General features: G+C 42.7%; 1 protein-coding gene across 3 annotated transcripts in view; it reads right to left on the reverse strand.

Annotated features, from left to right (window-relative positions):
* Positions 1 to 9,066: 9,066 nt before the first annotated feature.
* Positions 9,067 to 21,810, reverse strand: part of c1qtnf1 (C1q and TNF related 1) — a 40,905-nt gene continuing 28,161 nt past the window's right edge. For all 3 annotated transcript variants that reach the window (XM_041217460.1, XM_041217458.1, XM_041217461.1), the window contains one exon: positions 9,067 to 10,002. In XM_041217460.1, the coding sequence (XP_041073394.1) occupies positions 9,452 to 10,002 (551 nt within the window). In that variant the 3' untranslated portion in view covers positions 9,067 to 9,451. The remainder of the gene's footprint in view (positions 10,003 to 21,810) is intronic.

Consider the following 21,810-nt stretch of genomic DNA (forward strand, 5'->3'; position numbering starts at 1 on the left):
CTACTTTCCTTTGAAGTCTGCTTTTGGTAGTCATCTGACTAAGAAGGACAGGTCTAATCAGGCAGGAAATACTCAACAGCTGTATTAATGCTGTTCTAGGAATTAAGAGCAGCAGTGATCTGTGCAGTGCAAGTTGAACAATGTCAGATGTAACATGGAACATTTGCAAGCAGAGCTCCTTTTTACTACCCTAGGAGAGTGGATTAAGCTAAGATGGCCCTTTTATAGCATCACTGTACCTTCACTAGTTCACCTGAGGACATTTGAAATGAGGACTTGGAGCTTGGGCTTTTTTAAAGCACAATCTTCTTTCAATGGTTGTACTATAATCACTGTGAGTGATTCTTTGTTGTTTGGAACTTTGCAGATTATGTAGCCCTTGGGTTATTTGCCCACTTTGTAATGGTAGTGAACAATGGAATGAATGTAGGATCCCCAACCAATTAAAATGCAGATACATAATGGCCATCATGGCCAAAGTGAATGATAAATTTGGTTACACTTCAAACATATATGCAAAAGTACAAATATTAGGCATATACTAGAAAGTATACGATTATATTGTCAAATATGAACAGAAAGGTTTTGTCTGGTAAAAGAACAGCCTTTTCTTTCCAAACTATTTTTTCGGTCTTTACAAAAGACTTCAATAAACTGGAATGGTTTTTGATTAATCCATGAAAATGAAGAATCTTGTTGCTGTATAAAGTTCTCAGAACACACCATGAAGCAATTTGCTTGCATGCAATAATTATATACTGACCTTGTTCAGCCAGCAAGCTGGTCAATTGAAATTCCAGCATTGACTTTAAAATCTAATCCACTTTGTATTGCAGAATGTTACCATTTCCAATCACATTTTCTTTTACGAGATTTCAGGTCCTATGCAACTGACAGGGCAGTAAAGTGAGAAGTTTACACAGGGTTCAGACCGATTCCACTAAATTATAAACAATGACATATTTTAGAAGCCATATGCAAATTCCACAATCATCACAGCCCAGAACTTTCTCTGGAGAGTTGTGCTAAATTGAAACCTCAAAAAATAGCTTCTAGCCACTGAAAACATAAATGAACATTCTAAATGGAGGAGCGATTATCTCCATCTCTGACTTACCCCAACTGAAGTTCCATCCCTCGTGTTTCGATCCACCCAGAACTACAGGTATCTCCAGGACATCCAGGATGTTGTATGCTGTTCTCGCTGCATCCTGAGATCCACACTCAGTGCCATGTGTCGCCATGTGTACACTCGACTTCTCTCTCCAGCAGTGCTGACACATCCTATCTCAAAGCCATCCTTGTCCCCAGTTTCATTTCATTCTTCGTCCCATCCGATGCCTTAACAGAAAACTTTTTCCCTTTCTTTCAGGTGTTAAGGAACACAAGCTCCAACAACTATTGATACCAACGCCCATCCGGGACCCTCCACCTCTTCCCGTCCCCCTGAGCCCATCCCTTCTTTTAATCCCGGCCCTTGCCATGTATTCACCATACCCTCTGACCTTCCCCTCTCTGATCCTGAATGTTCTATGCTCAGCACAGGACTCCTTACACCCTCACCTCAATGAATTTTGGGCTCGGCACAATGCTGAACTCTACTTCCATCACCACCCACCCCAGCAGCAGCCCCCCGCCCCCAACCCCGGTGAGAATCAGTGAGGCATCGGAACTCTGATGTGGGGGTTTCCCTGTACACTATGACGTTTGACTCCACAGTGTGCATGCAACAACACTGATTTGACAGGCTTGGCTTCCAGTTGGGTAGGGTGCAGTTCAGTAGCGACCACACAAAGTGGGTCCAGGGGGTGGGAGATGTTACAGCAGGTTAGGAGCGATCCCCAGAAGGGAGAGTAATCTTGCATTGGGGTCAATCTGGGGGCCCCAGGGTCCCACAAGAGGATGGCAGTCATGGGAGTGGTCAGAGGCCTTGAGGAGAGGTTGGGAGGAGACTGGAAGAGCAATGGCATCTAATTGCAGGGGGTTACCCAGGCAGACACACTGAATCCAGCAGATAAACAAAAAGGCATGTTCCACATCTGTAGCTGCCGGGTTTCCCAAGACATAAGAAACCTGGTTATCCAAAGTTAAATTTCAAATGTTGTATAACAATTCAGCTCACAGCCTCACTATAATATTTAAAGTTTTAAACCACCTCCTTGGAGCAAGTTGGTTACCTAGCCCCTGTCTTGCCTCCATTAAAATCAGAAATTGATGGGTTAGAAGTGGCATTGTGTCAGGATTCAGGCTTTTAATACTTTAACCTCCCAACCGACCCAAATTCATCCATTTTGTTGAGTTTAAAATTCTCTCCGTTAATTCTGTAACTCTCTCCACAGATGCTGCCTGACCTGCTAAGCATTTCCAGCATTTTCTGCTTTTATTTCAGATTTCCAGCATCTGCAATTTTTGCTTTTTCTTATACGTGATTATTGCCCCACCCACATGAACTTTTCTCCTTAATTCGGAATATTAAATGGTCTGTCCCAAACTGATCATTTTCGACAGACTAAACAAATGTTTTGTAGCAAAGTGGTTTTAATATTACAATAATCACAAATATTCACAGAAATTAGATCTTCAGAATTTATGGTTAAACAAAAAAGGCCATGGGAATGCTACTTGAATTTTCCTTCGCACTATTGGCTTGCCTAGTCTGCCCACTGCAAACATGACGTTGTCCAAAACTCTGCTGCCCGTGTGCCTACTCACACCAAGTCCTGTTCACACATCGCCCCTGTGCTCGGTGACCTACACTGGTTCCTGGTTAGGCAATGCCTTAATTTTAAAATTCTCACACTTGTTTTCAAATCCTTCCATTGGCCTTGCCCCTTCCCAATTTCTGTAATCTCCTCCAGCTCTACTACCCTCCGAAATATCTGCCCTCTTCTAATTCGAGCCTCTTTGGCATTCCTGATTTTAATTCGTCCACCATTGGAGGCTATGAGTGGTCCCTTAACTCTGGAATTCTCTCCATAAACCTCCCCACCCCACTACATCTGTTTCCTTCTTTAAGATGCTCTTTCAAACCCTATCTCTTTGACCAAGCTTTTGGCCATCCACCCGAATATCTCCTTAGGTGCCTCGTGTCAAATTTTGTCTTTTAATGCTCTTGCGAAACATCTTGGAATGTTATATTATGTTAAAGGTGCAATATAAATATCATCTGTTGTATGAACAATGAGCAATGATAACAGCAATGTTATATGGTTTTATATATAATGCTAATCCAGTACATTATATTGCATAAAGGGAATACAGCAGTATCACAATATGATAACTTCGAATGAAGACAAACACCAAAGAGGTGGAATAATTCAACATTTATGAAACATGGTAAGTCAGCAGAAACTATGTCATAACATCTATGAGACTGTGGAAAAGTGGGGAAATAGAGACAATGCTGGAATCAAGTGGCAGTGCTATGGAAATGACATCGCATGATATTGCATTGTGGAGACCTCCGGGACCAGGAAAGGAGGAAAATGGACACAGGATTTCACGTTCACAGCCTGCATGCCAGTTCCCTGGCTCCATCCCGCACTTGGGTCATTAATCCAGAGTAGGGATGGGACAGGAGGTTTGGTGGCATGGTATGGATATCTGCTGTGTGACCAATTCACCCAATTAAAGGCCTATAAAGACTTGTGAATAGAGGCTGAGTCTGAGTTCCCAGGCCCCCAGAGACAGGGAGGGACTGTTTAGCCTCCTGGAGGCAGCCTCTTGGTGATGGTGGGTGGGACAGTGCTCCAGGCAGCCTAGAGGCCCTCCCTTCCTGCATGGCAGGAACAGCCACAGGTCCAACTCGCAGAGGGAACACCACAGTTGTGAGGGACTGACTGTAAAGTCCATTTTTAATATAAAATCTGAAATTATTGGAGAGAGCACATCTCCATTTTGAAGCGCACTCTCAAAAGAGGGAGAGATGTTTCCTCTTGTGGGAGCATCTACAACTAGCGGTCACTGTTTAAAAGTAAAGGGCCACCCATTTAAGACAGAGATCAGGAGATTTTTTTTCTCTCAGCGGGCCGTGAGTCTTTGGAACTCCCTTTCCCAAAAGGCACTAGAAGTAGAGTCACAGAACCGCAGAATCACACAGTGCAGAAGAGGCCCTTCGGCCCATTGAGTCTGCACCAACATGTGAGAATCACCTGACCTACCTACCTAATCCCATTTACCAGCACTTGGCCCATAGCCTTGAATGTTATGACGTACCAAGTGCTCATCCAGGTACTTTTTAAAGGATGTGAGGCAACCCGCCTCCACCACCCTCCCAGGCAGCGCATTCCAGACCATCACCACCCTCTGGGTAAAAACGTTTTTCCCCATATCCCCCCTAAACCACCTGCCCCTCACCTTGAACTTGTGTCCCCTCGTGACTGACCCTTCAACTAAGGGGAACAGCTGCTCCCTATCCACCCTGTCCGTGCCCCTCATAATCTTGTACACCTCGATCAGGTTGCCTCTCAGTCTTCTCTTCTTCAACGAAAACAACCCAAGTCTATCCAACCTCTCTTCATAACTTAAATGTTTCATCCCAGGCAACATCCTGGTGAATCTCCTCTGCACCCTCTCCAGTGCAATCACATTCTTCCTATAATGTGGTGACCAGAACTGCACACAGTACTCCAGCTGTGGCCTCACCAAGGTTCTATACAACTCCAAAATGATCTCCCTACTTTTGTAATCTATGCCTCGATTGATAAAGGCAAGTGTCCCATATGCCTTTTTCACCACCCCACTAACATGGCCCTCTGCCTTCAGTGGTTTATGGACACACACACCAAGGTCCCTTTGTTCCTCAGAACTTCCTAGTGTCATGCCAGTCATTGAATACTTCCTTGCCAAATTACTCCTTCCAAAGTGTGTCACGTCACACTTTTCAGGGTTAAGTTCCATCTGCCACTTATCTGCCCATTTGACCATCCCGTCTATATCTTCCTGTAGCCCAAGACACTCAACCCCACTGTTAACCACCCAGCCAATCTTTGTGTCATCCGCAAACTTACTAATCCTACCCCCCACATAGTCATCTATATCATTTATATAAATAATGAAAAATAGGGGACCCAGCACAGATCCCTGGCTTCCAGTCACTAAAGCATCCTCCTGTCATCCCCTTTATCTCCTACGACTAAGCCAATTTTGAATCCACCTTATCAAATTACCCTGTAACCCATGTGCATTTGCCTTCTTTATAAGTCTCCCATGTGGGACTTTGTCAAAGGCTTTGCTGAAATCCTTATAAACTACATCAACTGCACTCCCCTCATCTACAAATTGGTCACCTCCTCAAAAAATTCATTCAAATTTGTTAGGCATGACCTCCCTCTGTTAAAGCCATGCTGACTATCCCTGATCAAACCTTGCCTCTCCAAGTGGAGATAGATTCCCTCCTTCAGAATTTTCTCCAATGGTTTCCCTACCACTGACGTGAGACTCACTGGCCTGTAGTTCCCTGGCTTATCTCTACAACCCTTCTTAAATAGTGGAACCACATTAGCTGTTCTCGTCCACTGGCACCTCCCCCGTGGCCAGAGAGGAATTAAAAATTTGGGTCAGAGCCCCTGTGATCTCCTCCCTTGTCTCCCTCAGCAGACTGGGACACAAATCATTCGGACCTGGAGATTTGTCCACTTTTAACCCTGCCAACACCTCCAATACCTTGTCACTCCCTATATCAATTTGCTCAAGAACCTCACAGTCTCTCTCCCCAAGTTTGACGCATTCATTCTCATTCTATTGGATATTGAATAGTTTTGAGGCAGAGGTAGATAGATTCTTGATAAGTAAGAGGGTGAAAGGTTATGGATAGGCGGGAATATGGAGTTGAGGTTACAATCAGATCAGCCACGATCTTATTGAATAGCAAAGCAGGCTTGAAGGGCCAAATGGTCTACTCCTGCTCCTAATTTGTATGTTCGGAGGCTCTCCCTCATTTACCTGCCATAGGATCCTGCTGCCACTTTCAAGTTAGAAGACTTCAGGTGGGCCCTCTGGCTTCAAGAGCCCACCCACCATCCGAGAAGGAACCTGCCTTTTTGATATTATTAAGGGCTGATCACAGAATTACAAGGGTTCCATACACTAAAGGCTGGGCAGCTGCCATTCCTGCACCTTCTGATGTCTAGTCAAGCTTATTCCTGTTTGGAAAATTTGGGCTAGAATATTGCTATATTCTAGCAGTGACTGCTAGAGTGACTGCTTCCTGTGGAGTGCGGGCTTCTGACCCCCATTTGAGCCAGCCAGCAGGGTTCAGAAGTCTGCACGGAAAATCCTGCCAAGTAAGATTAGGTTGTTTTGATATTGAGAAGAGAATGGAAAGCGTATGAAGAGATTGAGGTTGACTTCAATAAACAGCATTTATATTCAGATGGTCACAATTCAGACTATTGAAACCCAAATAGCTTATTGAAGCCAATTTTGTTATGCTGTATATTATATATGATGTTAGTACTTTAAAAAGTAAAAGTTGAGTTTCCCTACATGACTCAGTGGGTAGATATGCTACTGCCCCATAAAACCAGGAAGATCCCAAGTTCAATCTCAGATTTGTGAGAATACATCCCAGTGTCACTTTTCATGGTGATATTCACTAGCTAATCTATAATATTAGAAACAAAATAAAATTCATTCAGTCACACCTCCATAGTGTCTGTATTCAGAAGATGAGCCATAATTTAGCCTGACTCAATGCTTAGGTCCTTTAAGGCTGGCATTTATCCAGCTCAATGGCTTATATGCCACACCAGGGCAATGTGCCTGAAACGCAAGGTACCAAATCAAGAACAGTCCAATGTGCTGGCTGCAAGGATCCTACCTGAAATTATTCAGGGCAGCTTCATACAGATGCAGAAGATCACACTCTTCTACAGCTGAGATAAAGTAACATCGTTGAGATTGAGCAGAGTCCTTTACTTTGCCTCAGTCTTGTGCTACATTTGATCTTGAGCAATGAGTTTCTAAAATGGAGCATGATCTGTCCCCAATACGGACATAAATCATCCCCGTTTACACAACATGTGTTCACATTCTGTACAGTGTTGCTGTTTATTTGTTTCGTCTAAGTCAGTCCATTCAAAGATGGCTACCAGATTCCAGAAGGCAAATAACATCGCTACCTTTTGTAATTTATTGAAAGTACCCTGCAGGTTATGAAAAAAGCCTTATGCAAATATAATGTTGTATCATATAATTTTGGGGGTTTTTTGCATTAACAGCACCTGTCGAGGATATCATTTCGAAACAGAAATCAAGCGTCATCAAAACCATGGTCAAAGTGGAAATCGATATAATTACAAGTAACTGATGGTGCAATCTGATATCCTATTAAATCACAAAAAAGGAACTGGCCATAACAGGAATTGATACTTAAGGCTCAAGGAGGGTGAGTTTCTGTTTTGGTCAACCATATTTTTACTTGCCCATCATTTCACAAAAATATGGTAGAAAAATTACAGGTTGCTTAATATAGTTTGTTCATGCAAATGTTGCATGTTTATTTTATTATAGTAGCAATATTCTGGTCTAAATTTTCCAATCAGGAATAAGCTTGACTAGGCATCAAAAGGTGCAGGAGTGGCAGCTGCCCAACCTTTAGTGTGTGGAACCCATTCTTGTATTTCTGTGATCAGCCTTAATACTATCAAAAAGGCAGGCTCCTCACTTTGTAAATCCCTATGATTAAGAATTTGTCCATTTTAAGGCTGGAAATTGAGTGCTTCTGCAGAAGTTAAATGAACAACTCTAATGGTTTATGGTTTTTCATGGCAGTGAGCTTCTTCAGTGCTTGCCAAAGTCTGGGAGGAGTTCAACAGCATGCCCTAATTTTCAGATGAGGCCGTAGAACTTGTGCCAAAGGAAATGAGACACAGGAAGAGAGCTGAGGACAGCTCTTTTTAAGTTGGAGTGACACTGCACCTCTATGTGAACTACATAGCAAGAGTTGCACAAAATGGCTACCAGCTTGAATGCTAAAAAATCAGCTGCAAATCATGATAACATTTATGTCCATAATGTAGTAGGATTCACTCTGCTTTCCACCAAGTTGAAGCAGGTAACTGACAGCACATGCATATGAGTCCCAGAAGTTATAAGCACCTTACCGTCATGAACAATAAATAGGCAAGAATCTGGCAACGATTCCTCACTGATTTCTAGTTAATTTTGACAAACTGACCCTTTGTTTTTCATCTTAAACCAATTGGAAAATCCAAACTTAAGTGCCTGATGGTTTTGCTGTTGCAGAAATTGAGTTCTATAAGTTAATATAATTTGTTTAAATTCATGACCACAACTTTTACAGCTATAAAGTGAATAGAATTGTATCAGAAATAGAGTTGACAGAAAGACTGACAAAATGAAAGCTGTTTAGTTAAGGGGAATCTCCAGGGATCTCAGATGTTATCTCTGTAGGTAATTTTAATATAACGAGCTAGGTAGGTGGAATACTAATTTGACACCCCACCTAATGTTACTCTATAATGGAGCCAATTATGTTTTGCTGTATGTTATATATGATGTTAGTCCTTACCTGATCTGGCCTACATGTGACTCTAGACCCACAGTAATGTGGTTGACTCTTGAATGCCCTCTAAACAAGGGCAGTTAGCGATGGGCAATAAATGCTGGCCTAACCAGCAATGCCCACATTGCAAGAACAAATATTTAAAAATAATGACATTCACTAGCTAATTTATAATAATAGAAACAGAAAAAAGTTCCTTCAGTCACACTTGTAAAGTGCTTGCATTCAGAAGATGAGCCATAATGGCCCGACTCAAGGTAAAATGCTGATAGAGTGAAAAACAAGGATTATAACTGACTCCGTGGGTTAGATTAGAATTGCCTCATCTAGCCTGCAGCAGAATAGATTCTTTGCAATAATTGCAGTGATCTGGTTCTACAAGATACACTTTTAAGATTCTTGTGTATTGCAACTCAGATAATTATGGGCAGTAACTCACTAATCTCCTTGTTGTCTCACATTTTGACAGCACAATACTAATTGGACGTACAGGTTATAAAAGCAAGTTGCTTGAGTGGGTGTAGAAAATGTGACAGCACTGATCTTCGAGACTTTAATGGCAGCCACAAAAAAGAGCACACTTGCTCTTTACAATACAGGAAAGATCTGAAGCTTCATTGTGTTCTTGGATTGAACAGAACTGCAGAGCAGAGATAATACTGACAGTCCCTATGATACCACTGAAGCAAGCTGGAAACAAAGAAGAGTCACTAAAATGAATTCAAGTTTCTGTGTTTTGGGAAGGATGCCTGCATACTATTAAAAAGAATATACAAAGCAACTAAGATGATTTTAGCCATTGTTAATCAAGATAAGAGATATGAAACAACTTTAAAAACCTGGAGTTTCCCTTCAATAAGCTTCCTTACTGTTTCCTAATAACAGTCCCATATTAATCAAAGTGTTACTTATTTAGTTATTCATTCAATTCTCACTGTTTGGTTTAATCAAGTAGCCATTAAAGGTGATGTAAGTATCAAAGCCATCACTGAAGATGGCATTCTCTCGTTCTCCCTTAAACAAACGAATCCAAACTTCGTCATTCTGTTTCAAATCAATCATAATGCTCTGACTTTGCATGATGCTGCGGTCACTGGGCTGAGCATAGAGAATGACAACCTCCTCGTCATTCTTCATGATGTGCATGTAGGTTTCCTTCTGATTCCAGGTGTGTACATTTAGGCTGAAGTGATAAATACCTGGGATGGAGCAGTAAAACCTCCCTGTGAACATATTAAATTGATCATACAGATTGACATACACGGTATCAAACACCAGTGTCTGGTAGTAATTGTTACTGTGTAGTTCTTTCTTCCGGCCAACAGAGAAAGCAGCGTAGTACATTTTGCATGGCTCTCCAAAGTTTCCTGTACTTCCTTTTGCACCTTTTGAACCTGCTGGACCCCGGAGTCCAGGTATTCCTGTTTTTCCATTTTTGCCAAAAGATCCTCGTGGCCCTTTATCACCTTTCTCACCTAAAAAAAATAAATACAATGTTAAAAAGCAGTAAGTTATCATAGTTGACTGTATCTATCTACTGCATTATTTTTCATTATGTTAAGGTGAGGAAAATGCAACTAATATTGGAACCAAAAATACAAGGTTAAATAAATTCAAGGTTAATGGGGCAATTATTAGATTCAACTCAGATCTCCTTCTGTAATGCATTAACAATTGTTCTCAATGATAAAAATAGTAGACACTGTGCAATCCCCATCCCAAATCATCGAGTGTGACATCTTCAATTTCTACTGTATGATATATGTATTTTTTTTAAAGTAGGGACCAAAATTTTCCTTTAACAAATGTTCTTGTTGTTTCCTACAAACTGTTTCTATTAGCCAACAATTTACTCTTCATTTGCCTTTGTTTGCTCTGAAATAGCCTGCTAATTTTGTGTTTTGCGCTGGATTTACTAACTCCATTTGTATATTGCTGAAAAAAGACATTTTGTTGAAGCCTTTTGTCTTGCACTCATCAGGACAACCACAAGAATACCAATGTCAGGGGAAGCAACAACTTTATACTGTATGAGAAAGAGTGTTTATTAGTTGGGAAGAGGACTTTGATTGGTAGGGGTGTTGCCATGGAGAATGCACCAGTTAATGGTGACTGCCCAGCATTATTTGAAATTTCAACCAGGCAGCTTGACTCTAATTGGCCACGGCATTTCCCTGAGGAATAAATCAGCGAATGGCTATCACTTATTTTGTTTAGCTGAAACAGATGCAATGTGCGTTCATGTTCTTTCTGTCAGCCATGATTATACTGAATAGCGGAGCAGGCTCAACGGACCATGTGGTCTACTCTTGTTCCAATGTCTTAAGTTCTTATGTTAAACGGAATAATTGATCTCAGCATTCCTATTCCAGGAACCAGGTAAATGTATAAAATCCAAAACATGTTCCAACTGTAATGACTTAAACCGACCTTCATTTTATGCTGCATATTTGAGTTACAATGTGGAGCCCAAACATATTTTAAAATCAATTCCAGGCAACTACTTCTAAAATTTAAAAATATCCTTGAGCATTTATTTCAGATAACATAAAAGTCTGTCCCTCATCATTTTCTTCCTCTGTACTGATCTCTCAATTTCTCTATCTTCGTGTTCTCTTCTATTGATTTGTCTTTCTTGTATCTATTATTAACATGTTTCAAAATTTCCTGTTGTCCATATCCAACACAATTGGTCTGCTGCTCTGCCAGTCTCTGCCCATTATGTCTTATCAAGAGGTCCTTCAATCCTATCTCCCTCCTAATGTCATATTACAATAAATCACATTCGCTTGCCCTTTCTGTCTCCCTCCTGCATCTTTCTACATCTCTCTCTTTCTCCTTATCTGTCTCCTGTTTCTCTTTCACCTGACATTTCCTTTCCTCTTCCTTGCTTTTCTTTACTAATTTCTCCCCCATCTGTCCCTATCTCAATCTTCCCTCCCATGCTTGGCTGCATGTATCTGTCCCCTTAAGTCTTGTCCACTCAGTTTTCTATTTCCCTCTGGCTGCTACACATTTGTAAAGAAACATGTAAATCACCAGGGTGGGCAAAGTATGACCCAGGATGACTTTAAAAATAATCAAAATAGTCAGTGCAGTCGAGGGAACGGGACAGCAGAGTGCAATTACAGCGTGACAAGTTCACGTTGGCAACTTCAACTGCCAATAAACTACAAATTCTGGAAATCTGAAAGCAAAATAAACGCAGAAAATATAAACCAGGTAACACTGTGACTTAGGGGACATATTAAGTAATATGCTGCAGGAGCGATTAGTTTGTGGAGTTCAGGACGTTGCCATTCAGCGCTGTTTACTCATCAAGGTCAACATCGACTTTAAGCGTGCCCTAGAAATCTCCCTCACCATGAAAAGTGCTGCAAGAATCTCGCAGGCTATGCAACATATACAATTTGCCGCTGTTCTTCACGTGGGGCAGGAACTTACCACCGAGCATGGCACAAAAACCAGACGCATAGCATTGAAGCAAGATGCAATGTCCACTGTTAGAAACGTGAAAAGGCCGAGAAGAAACACTTCAGCAGTGACTCCAAGATTAAATTGTTATAGATGTGGAGGTAACCACAGACCTGACATCTGTAAATTCAAGGAGGCAGAAAGGTCAATGCAGGGCAAAGTCGAAACAGCCCGAAAAGCAGCAAACCAACATGACTGAATTAAAAAATACAGCAGAACCTGAAGCTGCCGACACCGACATTTATTCCTGCAAAAACCAAATCTATCACTGTCACAATCCAAGCTAATGAGAAGCCAATAATAATGGAGGTGGATACATTTTCCTCAACTACAGTGGTGGGAGAGCACACTTTCAAATAGCTTAATGAAGGTAGACAGCCAATAAACCTGGAGGGGACAACTGCTAAATTAAAGGTATACACTGGAGAATCTATTCAGGTAAAGGGCATTGGCTACTGTACCAGTGTCTTATAGGCAACAGACAGCCCAGCTACCTGTGATAATAGTGAAAGGAGAAGGACCCAGTCTTTTAAGCTGAGACTGGTTACAGAAGATTAAGCCTGACTGGACTGAGATATTTTACATGAAAATAGGAGGAGTTCCTGAACTGCCCACGAAATAAGACATGGTATTGGGATGAATTAGGGAAGTTCAAAGGGGTGCAGGCCAAGATGTACGTGGATCCTCAGGCGCCACCATGTTTCTTTAAGGCCAGACCTGTGCCTTATGCATTGAAGGAGAAAGTGAATGCAGAACTATGCTAGTTAGAAAAGCTGGGCATCATCCAATCTGTCCAATTTTCAGAACGAGCAGCACCCATAGTTTCAGTGGTTAAGCCTGACCAAACCATAAGCATTTGTGGGGACTATAAATTGACTTAATTAAGGCAGCAAAACTAAACAAGTACCCCACTCCAAGGATAGAGGACTTACTTATATGCAAATCTGGCTAGAGGCAAGCCCTATACAAAATTGGATATGAGCCATGCCTACCAGCAATTAGAACTGGATAGCACGTCAAGACAATACGTGACTATTAACAAACACAAGGGTCTTTATCAATACACTTGCCTACCCTTTGGAGTATCGTCTGCATGTGCTATCTTCCAAAGAACAACCGAGATTAAACACTTGGCCAACCTGGAGGAGGTGCTAAGAAGATTCATGGAAGCTGCCATACGATTAAAGAAAGAAAAATGTACATTTCAAGCGCCAGAAGTTAATTACCTGCGTCATAGGGTGGACACCATGGGTTTGCATCCAGTAGAAGAGAAAGTTCGGGCAATAAAAGATGCATCCTCACTATCCAGTGTAATCAAACTCAAGTCCTTCCTGGGTACAATCAACTATTATAGATGCTTCTTGCCTAACTTAGCAACAGTGTTGGCACCATTACACTTGTTGTTAAAAAGGAATCTCCATTGGTCGTGGAATTCACAACAGTAAGAAGCCTTTGTGAAAGTAAAGAATCTGTTGCATTGTTGTGATTATAGGTACACTATAACCAATTGAAAGAGTTGGTATTAACATGTGATGTCTCTCCTTATGGTGTAGGAGCCATGTTATCACAAGGAATGGAAGATGGATCAGAAATGCCCATGGCTTTGTCTCGAGAATCTTCCCCACAGCCAAGAAGAGTTATTTCCTGCGAGAAAAGGAAGGTTTATTGGTGGTATAAAAAGTGAAGAAATTCCACCAGTACCTACATGGACGACATTTCACCATTATGTTGGATCATAAACCACTAATGGGTTTATTCAGTGAGGATAAGGCCATTCTTCCAATAGCATCAGCAAGAATATAATGTTGGGCTCTGATATTATCTGTCTATGAGTATATTTCTATGTACTGTCCTGGCTTACACATTGCAAATGCGGACACACCCAATCATCTCCCGTTACCAGATAGCATTGTACATGCTCCAGTGCCACAAGTTGTGCTGTTACTGAATTTCTTGGATTCTTCGCCTGTGTATGTGAAGCTTATTAGAAATTGGACAAACAGCAATCAAATATTGTCGAAAGTCAGAGACTCTGTTTTGCAAGGGTTGTCAAATTCACCTGTATCTGAAGATGTGAGACCATTCCATGCCAGAAACACAGAGTTAAGCTATCAAGATGGAATTTTGTTGTGGGGATCAAAAGTCACCACCCATCACAAGGTAGAGAATCACTCTTGACAGAGCTTCACAGTACACATCCAGGCATACCAAAGATGAAAATGTTTGTATGAAGCTATGTGTGGTGGCCAGGCATTAACAGTGACATTGAAAGCATGGTCAAGCACTGTCTCCATTGTCAGCAACACAGAAGTCGCTTGTTTCAGCCCCCCTGCATCCGTGGGAGTAGCCTGGTTGACAGTGGGTTAGACTACATATCGATTATGCAGGACCATTCTTAGGTACCATGTTTTTGTTGATTGTAGATGCACATTCTAAATGGATGAATGTACACAAAGTCAAATCGCCAATAGGGAGCGCAACTATCGAGAAGCTGCTTCACTGTTTTAGCATACATGGCCTACCTGAAATCATCGTTTCTGATAATGGTACAGCCTTTACTAGCACAAAGTTTCAGAAATTCATGAATCTGAATGGAATCAGACAAATTAAAACAGCCCCTTACCATCCCTCACTGAACGGTTTAGCTGAGAGAGCTGTACAAACTTTCAAGGCTGGTATGAAAAGGTTATCAGAAGGTGCCCTGGAATCCCGACTTACCCATTTTCTTCTCAGTTATTGTACAACATCACATTGGACTATGGGTTCAACGCTGTCTGAATTATTGATGAAATACCGCCTACATACATGGTTAAGCCTGAAGTTTCCAAATTTAGAGGGGAAGGTAGAGCAGAATCAGAGTAATTAAAAATTGAACCACGATATACACAGCAAAACTCGCACAGTGTAGGTGACACAGTATTCATACAAAATTTCAGAAGTGGGCCTTGCTGGGTTCCTGGAACCATTGTCTCAGAAACTGGTCCATTATCTTTCCAAGTGCAAGTGGAAGATAGAATCATTCGGAAGCGCTTAGATTATATTCATGCTAAAGAGAAATTCTAACAACCGACTATTCCGCCTGTGATTAATGTCAAACCGTTAATTCCTGAGGTGACAGATCAACCTAGAATAGACATGCCTGATGTCTCTGTAGAGTTGCCAAACCCAGAACTGCCACTTTCTAATAATGTGCCTCATGCTGCAGTTCCAGATCCTGTCGATCCTGTTGAGGAATCTCAAGCGGTAGAGCTACGCCGCTCAAGTGCGGGCCCACCTGATCAATATAAAATTCAGCCCCTGGTATAGTAAATAAAGGTATAGCCTCGCCTGTTGTCCATCATGGGTCACGTGATGTTCTGGGAGGCTCTAACCAATGAGCCCCAAGCGTAGGTAATCCAGGGGGGTGGGGCTTCCTGACGAGAGCCCTGATTGAGCATGTAGAACCTGAAAAGCTCCCTGTAATAAAGTTTACCTGTTTCTTGTTGAAACCTGTCTGCTTCATCGAGTCATTACACCTGGTGTCACATTAGCATTGGGCTGTGTGACATCAGGACAGCGTCACTTCATAGCCTTCCAGTGCACACTTAGGACACCGCCATGTGTGCCCTTTTCCTGATGGACTGCTGCACAGGACCCATTGGAAGTGCCCAGTGGACATCATGCTCAGGCAAAACAGAGCTAGGCCTCTGTAGAGAATGTATTTCACACCTGAGATATTTTTCTTTAAGGACTGGAAATGGTAGAGGTTGGAAGTTCTGTTCATTCATTTTACAAAATGAAACTGTTTATCTGGTACCTATAACTGTTGTCCCTTATCCCCGCATACGTACATCATTCAGAACTGTGCTATTTTGGTCACTGCTGCGCTGATGCTTCAATATCTTCCCATTCATTAGGATTGCTAATTTCAAGTCTGAACAGAGTGAAATGGTAACATTTTGATTTAGCTGAAGAAAACTTCACAAGCTCCTTATTCGTGACATTCTGGAGCTGTTAAGCACAAAATTAGATCGATTTCTCACTGACCGTTGTTGTTTGTTCACCCATTTCTGGAGGGGTGGAGTCCTCAGTACATCTCTCCAAACAGAATTATACTCCATTATCACTTTTAACCCTCATTTTATCACCTTCTCCCACACATCTACTTTGTTTGCCACATTAAAAGATTGATCATCCCTTTTTCTGTCAAAAAGTGACAAAATGAAGCATGAGTGGTTCTGTTCTCTTCAAAGACCAGACATTAATTTTTAGCAACAATCTGAAAATAAAATCTAGAATTAAGCAGGGCTGGAAAAGACTTGTGTCAATATTCATCGACCTCACAAAAAAATATACCTACCCACTGGCACTTTGGTTTACAGTGCATTAGGACTCTATAGAGAAATATTTTTAGTTTAAAAGTAGATTTATTTACCATTTGCCTTTAGCTGGCGACCAGTAAGCTGAGTAGAGATCAGTATCCTTTCTGATCCTAGGTGCTGACTCTGGGGTTGAAATTAAGGTAAAATGCTGACAGCCAACTGGATCAGTCAGCCAAAGATAAAATGACAAAATAGCAGCTCTCAGTTAAGCTGTGTTTATAGTAACAAAATGGAGACAATTTCCCCTTCAAAAATAAATATTTTTAACTAGTCTCTCTAGGGGAATATTCTAGAGAGAAAAGACTTCCTTCCATTGGAAGAGTAATGTGCATGAGAACATAATACAAAGCAAAAATGCTCAGACAAAGGCCCTGAAACACATCCAAACAATTTTCTTGCCGTCCATCTAAGTCTGCTTTTGAGGGCCCATTTTTGGCATCCTACAATAGAGTGTGGAAGTAGCCTTGTCTAGAACACGCAAGGCAGAAAAGTAATGTTTGTAATGCTGCATTATTCTATTTATACATGATATTAAATGGAATGAGTTAGACAATGCCTTTCAGCTGGCATATGAGTTCAAATCCAACCTCAATAATCACAGGCATGAAATGGCCTTATGCACACTACACTGAGTTCAACAGACTGCCGCGACTGTCTGCCACGGGACCAGAAATTCCCGCCCAACTGTAACAGGTCTTTGGCTGGTCCGTCAAATTTTCCATCCCGCCAGTGACGATTCCCACTGCAGGCAGGACTAGAAAATCCCAGCCATAAACTTTGTCCCCCTGTTTTGGGCGGAATTTTCCATGCCCGCTGGCATCAGGCATGTTTGGCGGTGTGGGCTGACAATCTTGGCTGGAGATGAGGACCTGGATGGAGCTGAGGGACTGGCTGGCTGAGGGGTGTCGATCACTTGGCAGAGCTCCCTCTGGCCCACGGTAGAGATAATTAGTGCTTGGCAGTACAGTCAAAAGCAGGAGAGAGAGCATTCGCACTTGCATTGAGAGAGGGATTATGTGGCGCAGGATCCTCAGGTGGGTGTTCGCCACCAACCTCACCATCTTTGCAGGCATGGTCCTCACCATTCAGTGCAATGGCATGCACCTCAAAATGAGTGGGGGGCCTAATGTGGGCTACTCCACCCCCCGGTCTGGGACCTTTCCCTCCTGCTGTGAGCCAGCTTCTCCTGCATGAAAACAGATGGAGAGAGTGTGAGCAGGACACATGACACTGCATGGAATGTTTGTGTGGTGAGCGTAGCCATGGACAGGACGAGGATGCGAACTCGAGAGTATATGAGCCTGATAGAGATGTGAGGCATGTGTGAGAGTTAGTGGTGTTGTCCCTTGCGGTGTGAGATCCCTGTGGATGTGTGATGGGTTTGTGAGTGTGTGAGTTGAGAGTGATGAGAAGAGTGAGTTAGCCTGGCGGAATGGATGAGACCATTCATCCTCTTCCTGCAACCTGGGTGGTTGTCTTCTTTTGCAGGGCATTGGCGCTGACCACTGCTGCCATCGCCTCCAATGCTGGATTGACGATGTTGCTGCCCCTCCTGCGGCCAGAGTGGACGCAGAGGACATCACAGGGATCCTCCACTGCATCGAAAAGGCACTCGAAGGCCACGTCACTAAATCTTGCCTTTTGGGGCCATGTCTTCTTTGCAGCAGTCCTGGGCTGGAAGCACTGAGAGGTGTTCATGCAGCTGCACTTTAAATATGACACCTGGCATGATGAAGCAGCGCGGTGATAGAGTGGTGGGGGAATGAGAGCCAGGTGGGAAACGGTGTGTTTCTCTGGAATGCATGATTAATGAGATGGGATTGGGGCAAAACGGCGTGAAAAGCTGCCAATGGGGACGGTGGGTAAAATGTCTATTTTCCTACCCGCTACCACAGTTAGTGCAAATCTTGGACAATTCCATCCATTGTTCCTTTTCTTTACATGTTTCAGTTTTTCTCTTGTTTTCGCTTTCAGAAAGTAGCAGATGCTTTAGAAACACCATTTGTTTCTTTCCCTTCCCCCATCACCATTCCCTTTGGCCCTGTAAGACTAACTCTTCTGCCATTCAATTGCTCGTGTCTCCTCTTCCAGCCTGTCACAGACTTTTCTTTTGTCCTTGTCCCATACAGCCCTTGTTCAAAACCTATTACATCTGTAACTTTTCCCAGTTCAGATGAAAGGTTATTGACATGAAATGTTAATTCTGTTTCTCTGTCCACAGATGCTGCCTGACTTGCTGAGTATTTCCAGCACTTATTGCTTTTATTTTAGCTTTATCCCTATGTTACAGACAGGAAGGGTCTGTTCAACCAGCGCTAATGTTTCCTCTCACCACCCGTCCGTAAGCAGAAAGGTGTTTTGATTTGTTTCCTTTTCAATAAGTGGTGGCGTATTTCCCAACCCCTTGGTTTTTTTTGTGTGATCCAATTTCTACTAATAACCCCACAACAAACTTGAGGTAGGATGAACTCTAAAGGTTATTTTATTGCACACATTCAAAAACCTTGAAAAAGAGGGTCCACAATGTCCCCCTCTGCACTCACAGTAAAAGGAGGGGTAAAGAAAAGAAGGTTTTATATTACAGGCACATGGAGAAAATAAATAATGGTTCACTTGAGTTCCAGAGTCCAAAATCAAATGAGATATTCCTTCCAGAGGTCGGCGGGCTGAAAACTGGTGGTGTAAGATTCACTTCTCTGGTGGTGTTGACTTCACATGATGAAATTGGCACACACAGATGAATCCGTTTGTAGGCCATGGTACCGAACTTTCAGAAGAGGTGAGGTAGATGGGGCCAGTTGTCCAACCAGGTCAAAGCATCTTCTGTGTGGCCTGCTAGTCAAATGTTAAAACAGCAGACTGGGCTTGCAGCTCAGGAAGACAATATTAACTTCTTCAACAAGCCAGAGTGTTAGGTCATGTGAAATTACCTCTCCACAATATCTTCAACAAAGGATGTTTATCCAGTGTCTGGAAATTCGCTTTGTGTTCCAGGCTGATTACATCTCAGTCATTTTGGGTTGAAAGAGGTGCTATTTGTTGAGGTCTGGTGTTTGGGAAGTCATTGTCTCCATAGACTTTCTGACTCCGTTGGTAGGCCTGATTTATCAAATACAAATGACCTTCATGTAGCTCCCTTGGAAGTTGGACTGTGCAGTCCGCAGGTGGTCTTTTAGTAGCTCCTCAGAAATAGCGAGGTGTGACATTTCCAAAACTGGGAAATGGCTTCTTTTGTCTTAGGGGCTCACAGACAATAACTCACAGACAGAGGGTCAGCCATCTTAATGGTCTTCCTTTAGCCAGAAAGTCCAGTTTAAAATTAAGAAATAGCAATGAGGATATATTTTTTATCAAAAAATATACAATATTAGGTGCTATTCTGTCACACCTAGTTTGTGCCACAACATATTGCTCCAGGAAACTGTTACAAAAACATTGCACAAGCTCATCTTCTAGATCACCCTTGCCAATTTGATTGGTCCAATCTATTTGAAGATTAAAGTCCCTCACAATTATCACATTGCCTTTGTTGTATGCTCCAATGACTTCTTGTTTAATGCTCTGTCCAACAGTGTAACTACTGTTAGGGGATGTTTAAACTACTCCCATCAGTGTTTTCTGACTCTTGCTATTTCTGATCTCCTGATTCTATTTCATGAGCTTCTTAGCCAAGATCCTTCCCCACTAATGTCTCTATGTCGTCCTTTAATGTCAGGGCTACTCCTCCTCCTTTGCCGTTCTGTCTGCTTTGCCAAAATATTGTGTACCCTGGGATATTTATTTTCCAACTTGATCATCATATAACCATGGCCTAGATTTTGTGGGGTACCATGTTCCCTACACCCACCCCCTCCACCCCCGAACCTTGACTGAAGAGTCGGTCAGGAGCCTGCCAACGGAAAAACCGGCTGCCCTGCAGCCATATTATGCTTGGTAGGGTTTTAATTGGCTAAGGACAAGGCTTCCACTCCCACCTGAGGAGGAGGTCCCACCTTAGAGAGCCGCCAGCCAAGTCTGTAGTCCCAGCAGTACCAGGTTCGAGCAATGGCCACTGCTGTGACTACAGCCAGTCTCTGAAGAAGAGGGGGTTATCGAAGCCAGACTTCAGCTAAGTCTGGGGTATCAACAGTATCAGGCTGGCAGTTCCCAGCGATGGAGGTGAGGAGGGTGAGGGTGCAAGGTTTGAGAGACCAGGGGTAGTGGGCAGGTTAAAGGGGGGTATGACCTTGGGGAGGATGCCTTTGATGGGCACAAAGGACACCCCCCTAAAGGAGATAGCCCCCAGGCTTGGCCTGTAAAAGCTGCCAGACTTCCCATTTTGCCTGGGCCACCCCTGCCATGGTATAAATAGAGGCGGCAGTAGGATGAGGCAATTCAGCAGCCATCAATAGGCCCAAGGGAGGGTGGGACCCCATCCACCGCCCACTACAAGATGGGAGACAGGTTGGGAGTGGGCAAGAAGGCAGTGGACAGGCCACATGCTGCATTTAACAAACTCTCAAACATAGCGGAGGACCGTAAAATCCAGCCCCATGTCTCTGTAGTGGGAATTAAATCCTAACCATTTGTGTCACTCGTTCATCTGCCTTATTGTGATGCTTCATGTATTCAGATAAAGAGACTTTAATTTCATTATTTTACTATTATTCCCTACATAGACATTACCCACTGATGCAGTTACTGTTAAACACTCTCACCTCCTGTCCAATTCTGCTCTTTTTTACCCACATCACAATGCTGTTCTGTTGCCTCAACTTTTCTCTTTGGGTTTTTAAATCTCCTTTCACCCAAACGCTCACCCCAACTCTGTTAGTTTAAAACCTTATCCAAAGCCCTAGTTTTATGATTTGCCAGGACACTGATCTCAGCCCAATTTAAGTGGTGCCCATCCCAGCAAAGCAGCTCACTCTTTCCTGATATTGGTGCCAGTGCCCCATGAATTGAAACCCCTTTTCCTACACCAGTCTTTGAGCCATGCATTTAATTCTCTAATCTTCTTGACCTTATGCCAGTTGGCACATGCCTCAGGTAACGATCCAGAGATGATTACCTTTGATGTCCTGTGTTTTAATTTGAACCCTAACTCTTCAAACTCCCCCAGCAGAACATCATTCCTGGTTCTATCTATGTCATTGATTCCTACATGGACCATGACAACTGAATTCTCCCTCTCCCACTACAAGTTCATCTCCAGCCCCGAGGAGATGTCCTTAACCTTGGCACCAGCCAGGCAACCCAACCTTCGGAGCTCCTGATCATGGCTACAGAGAAGTGTCTATCCCCCTGACTATACTGTCCCCTGTCACTACCATGTTCCTTTCCACTCTCCCCAACTTGAAAGGTGTTCTTTACCTTGGTGCCATGGCCAGTTTGCACATCCACCCTGTAGTCCTTTTCCTCATCCACACAGGTAGCAAGCACCTCATTCCCGTTGGTCAAAGTCAAGGG

This window comes from Carcharodon carcharias, chromosome 22, assembly GCF_017639515.1.
Source record: "Carcharodon carcharias isolate sCarCar2 chromosome 22, sCarCar2.pri, whole genome shotgun sequence".
In the NCBI taxonomy this organism is placed as follows: Eukaryota; Metazoa; Chordata; class Chondrichthyes; order Lamniformes; family Lamnidae; genus Carcharodon; species Carcharodon carcharias.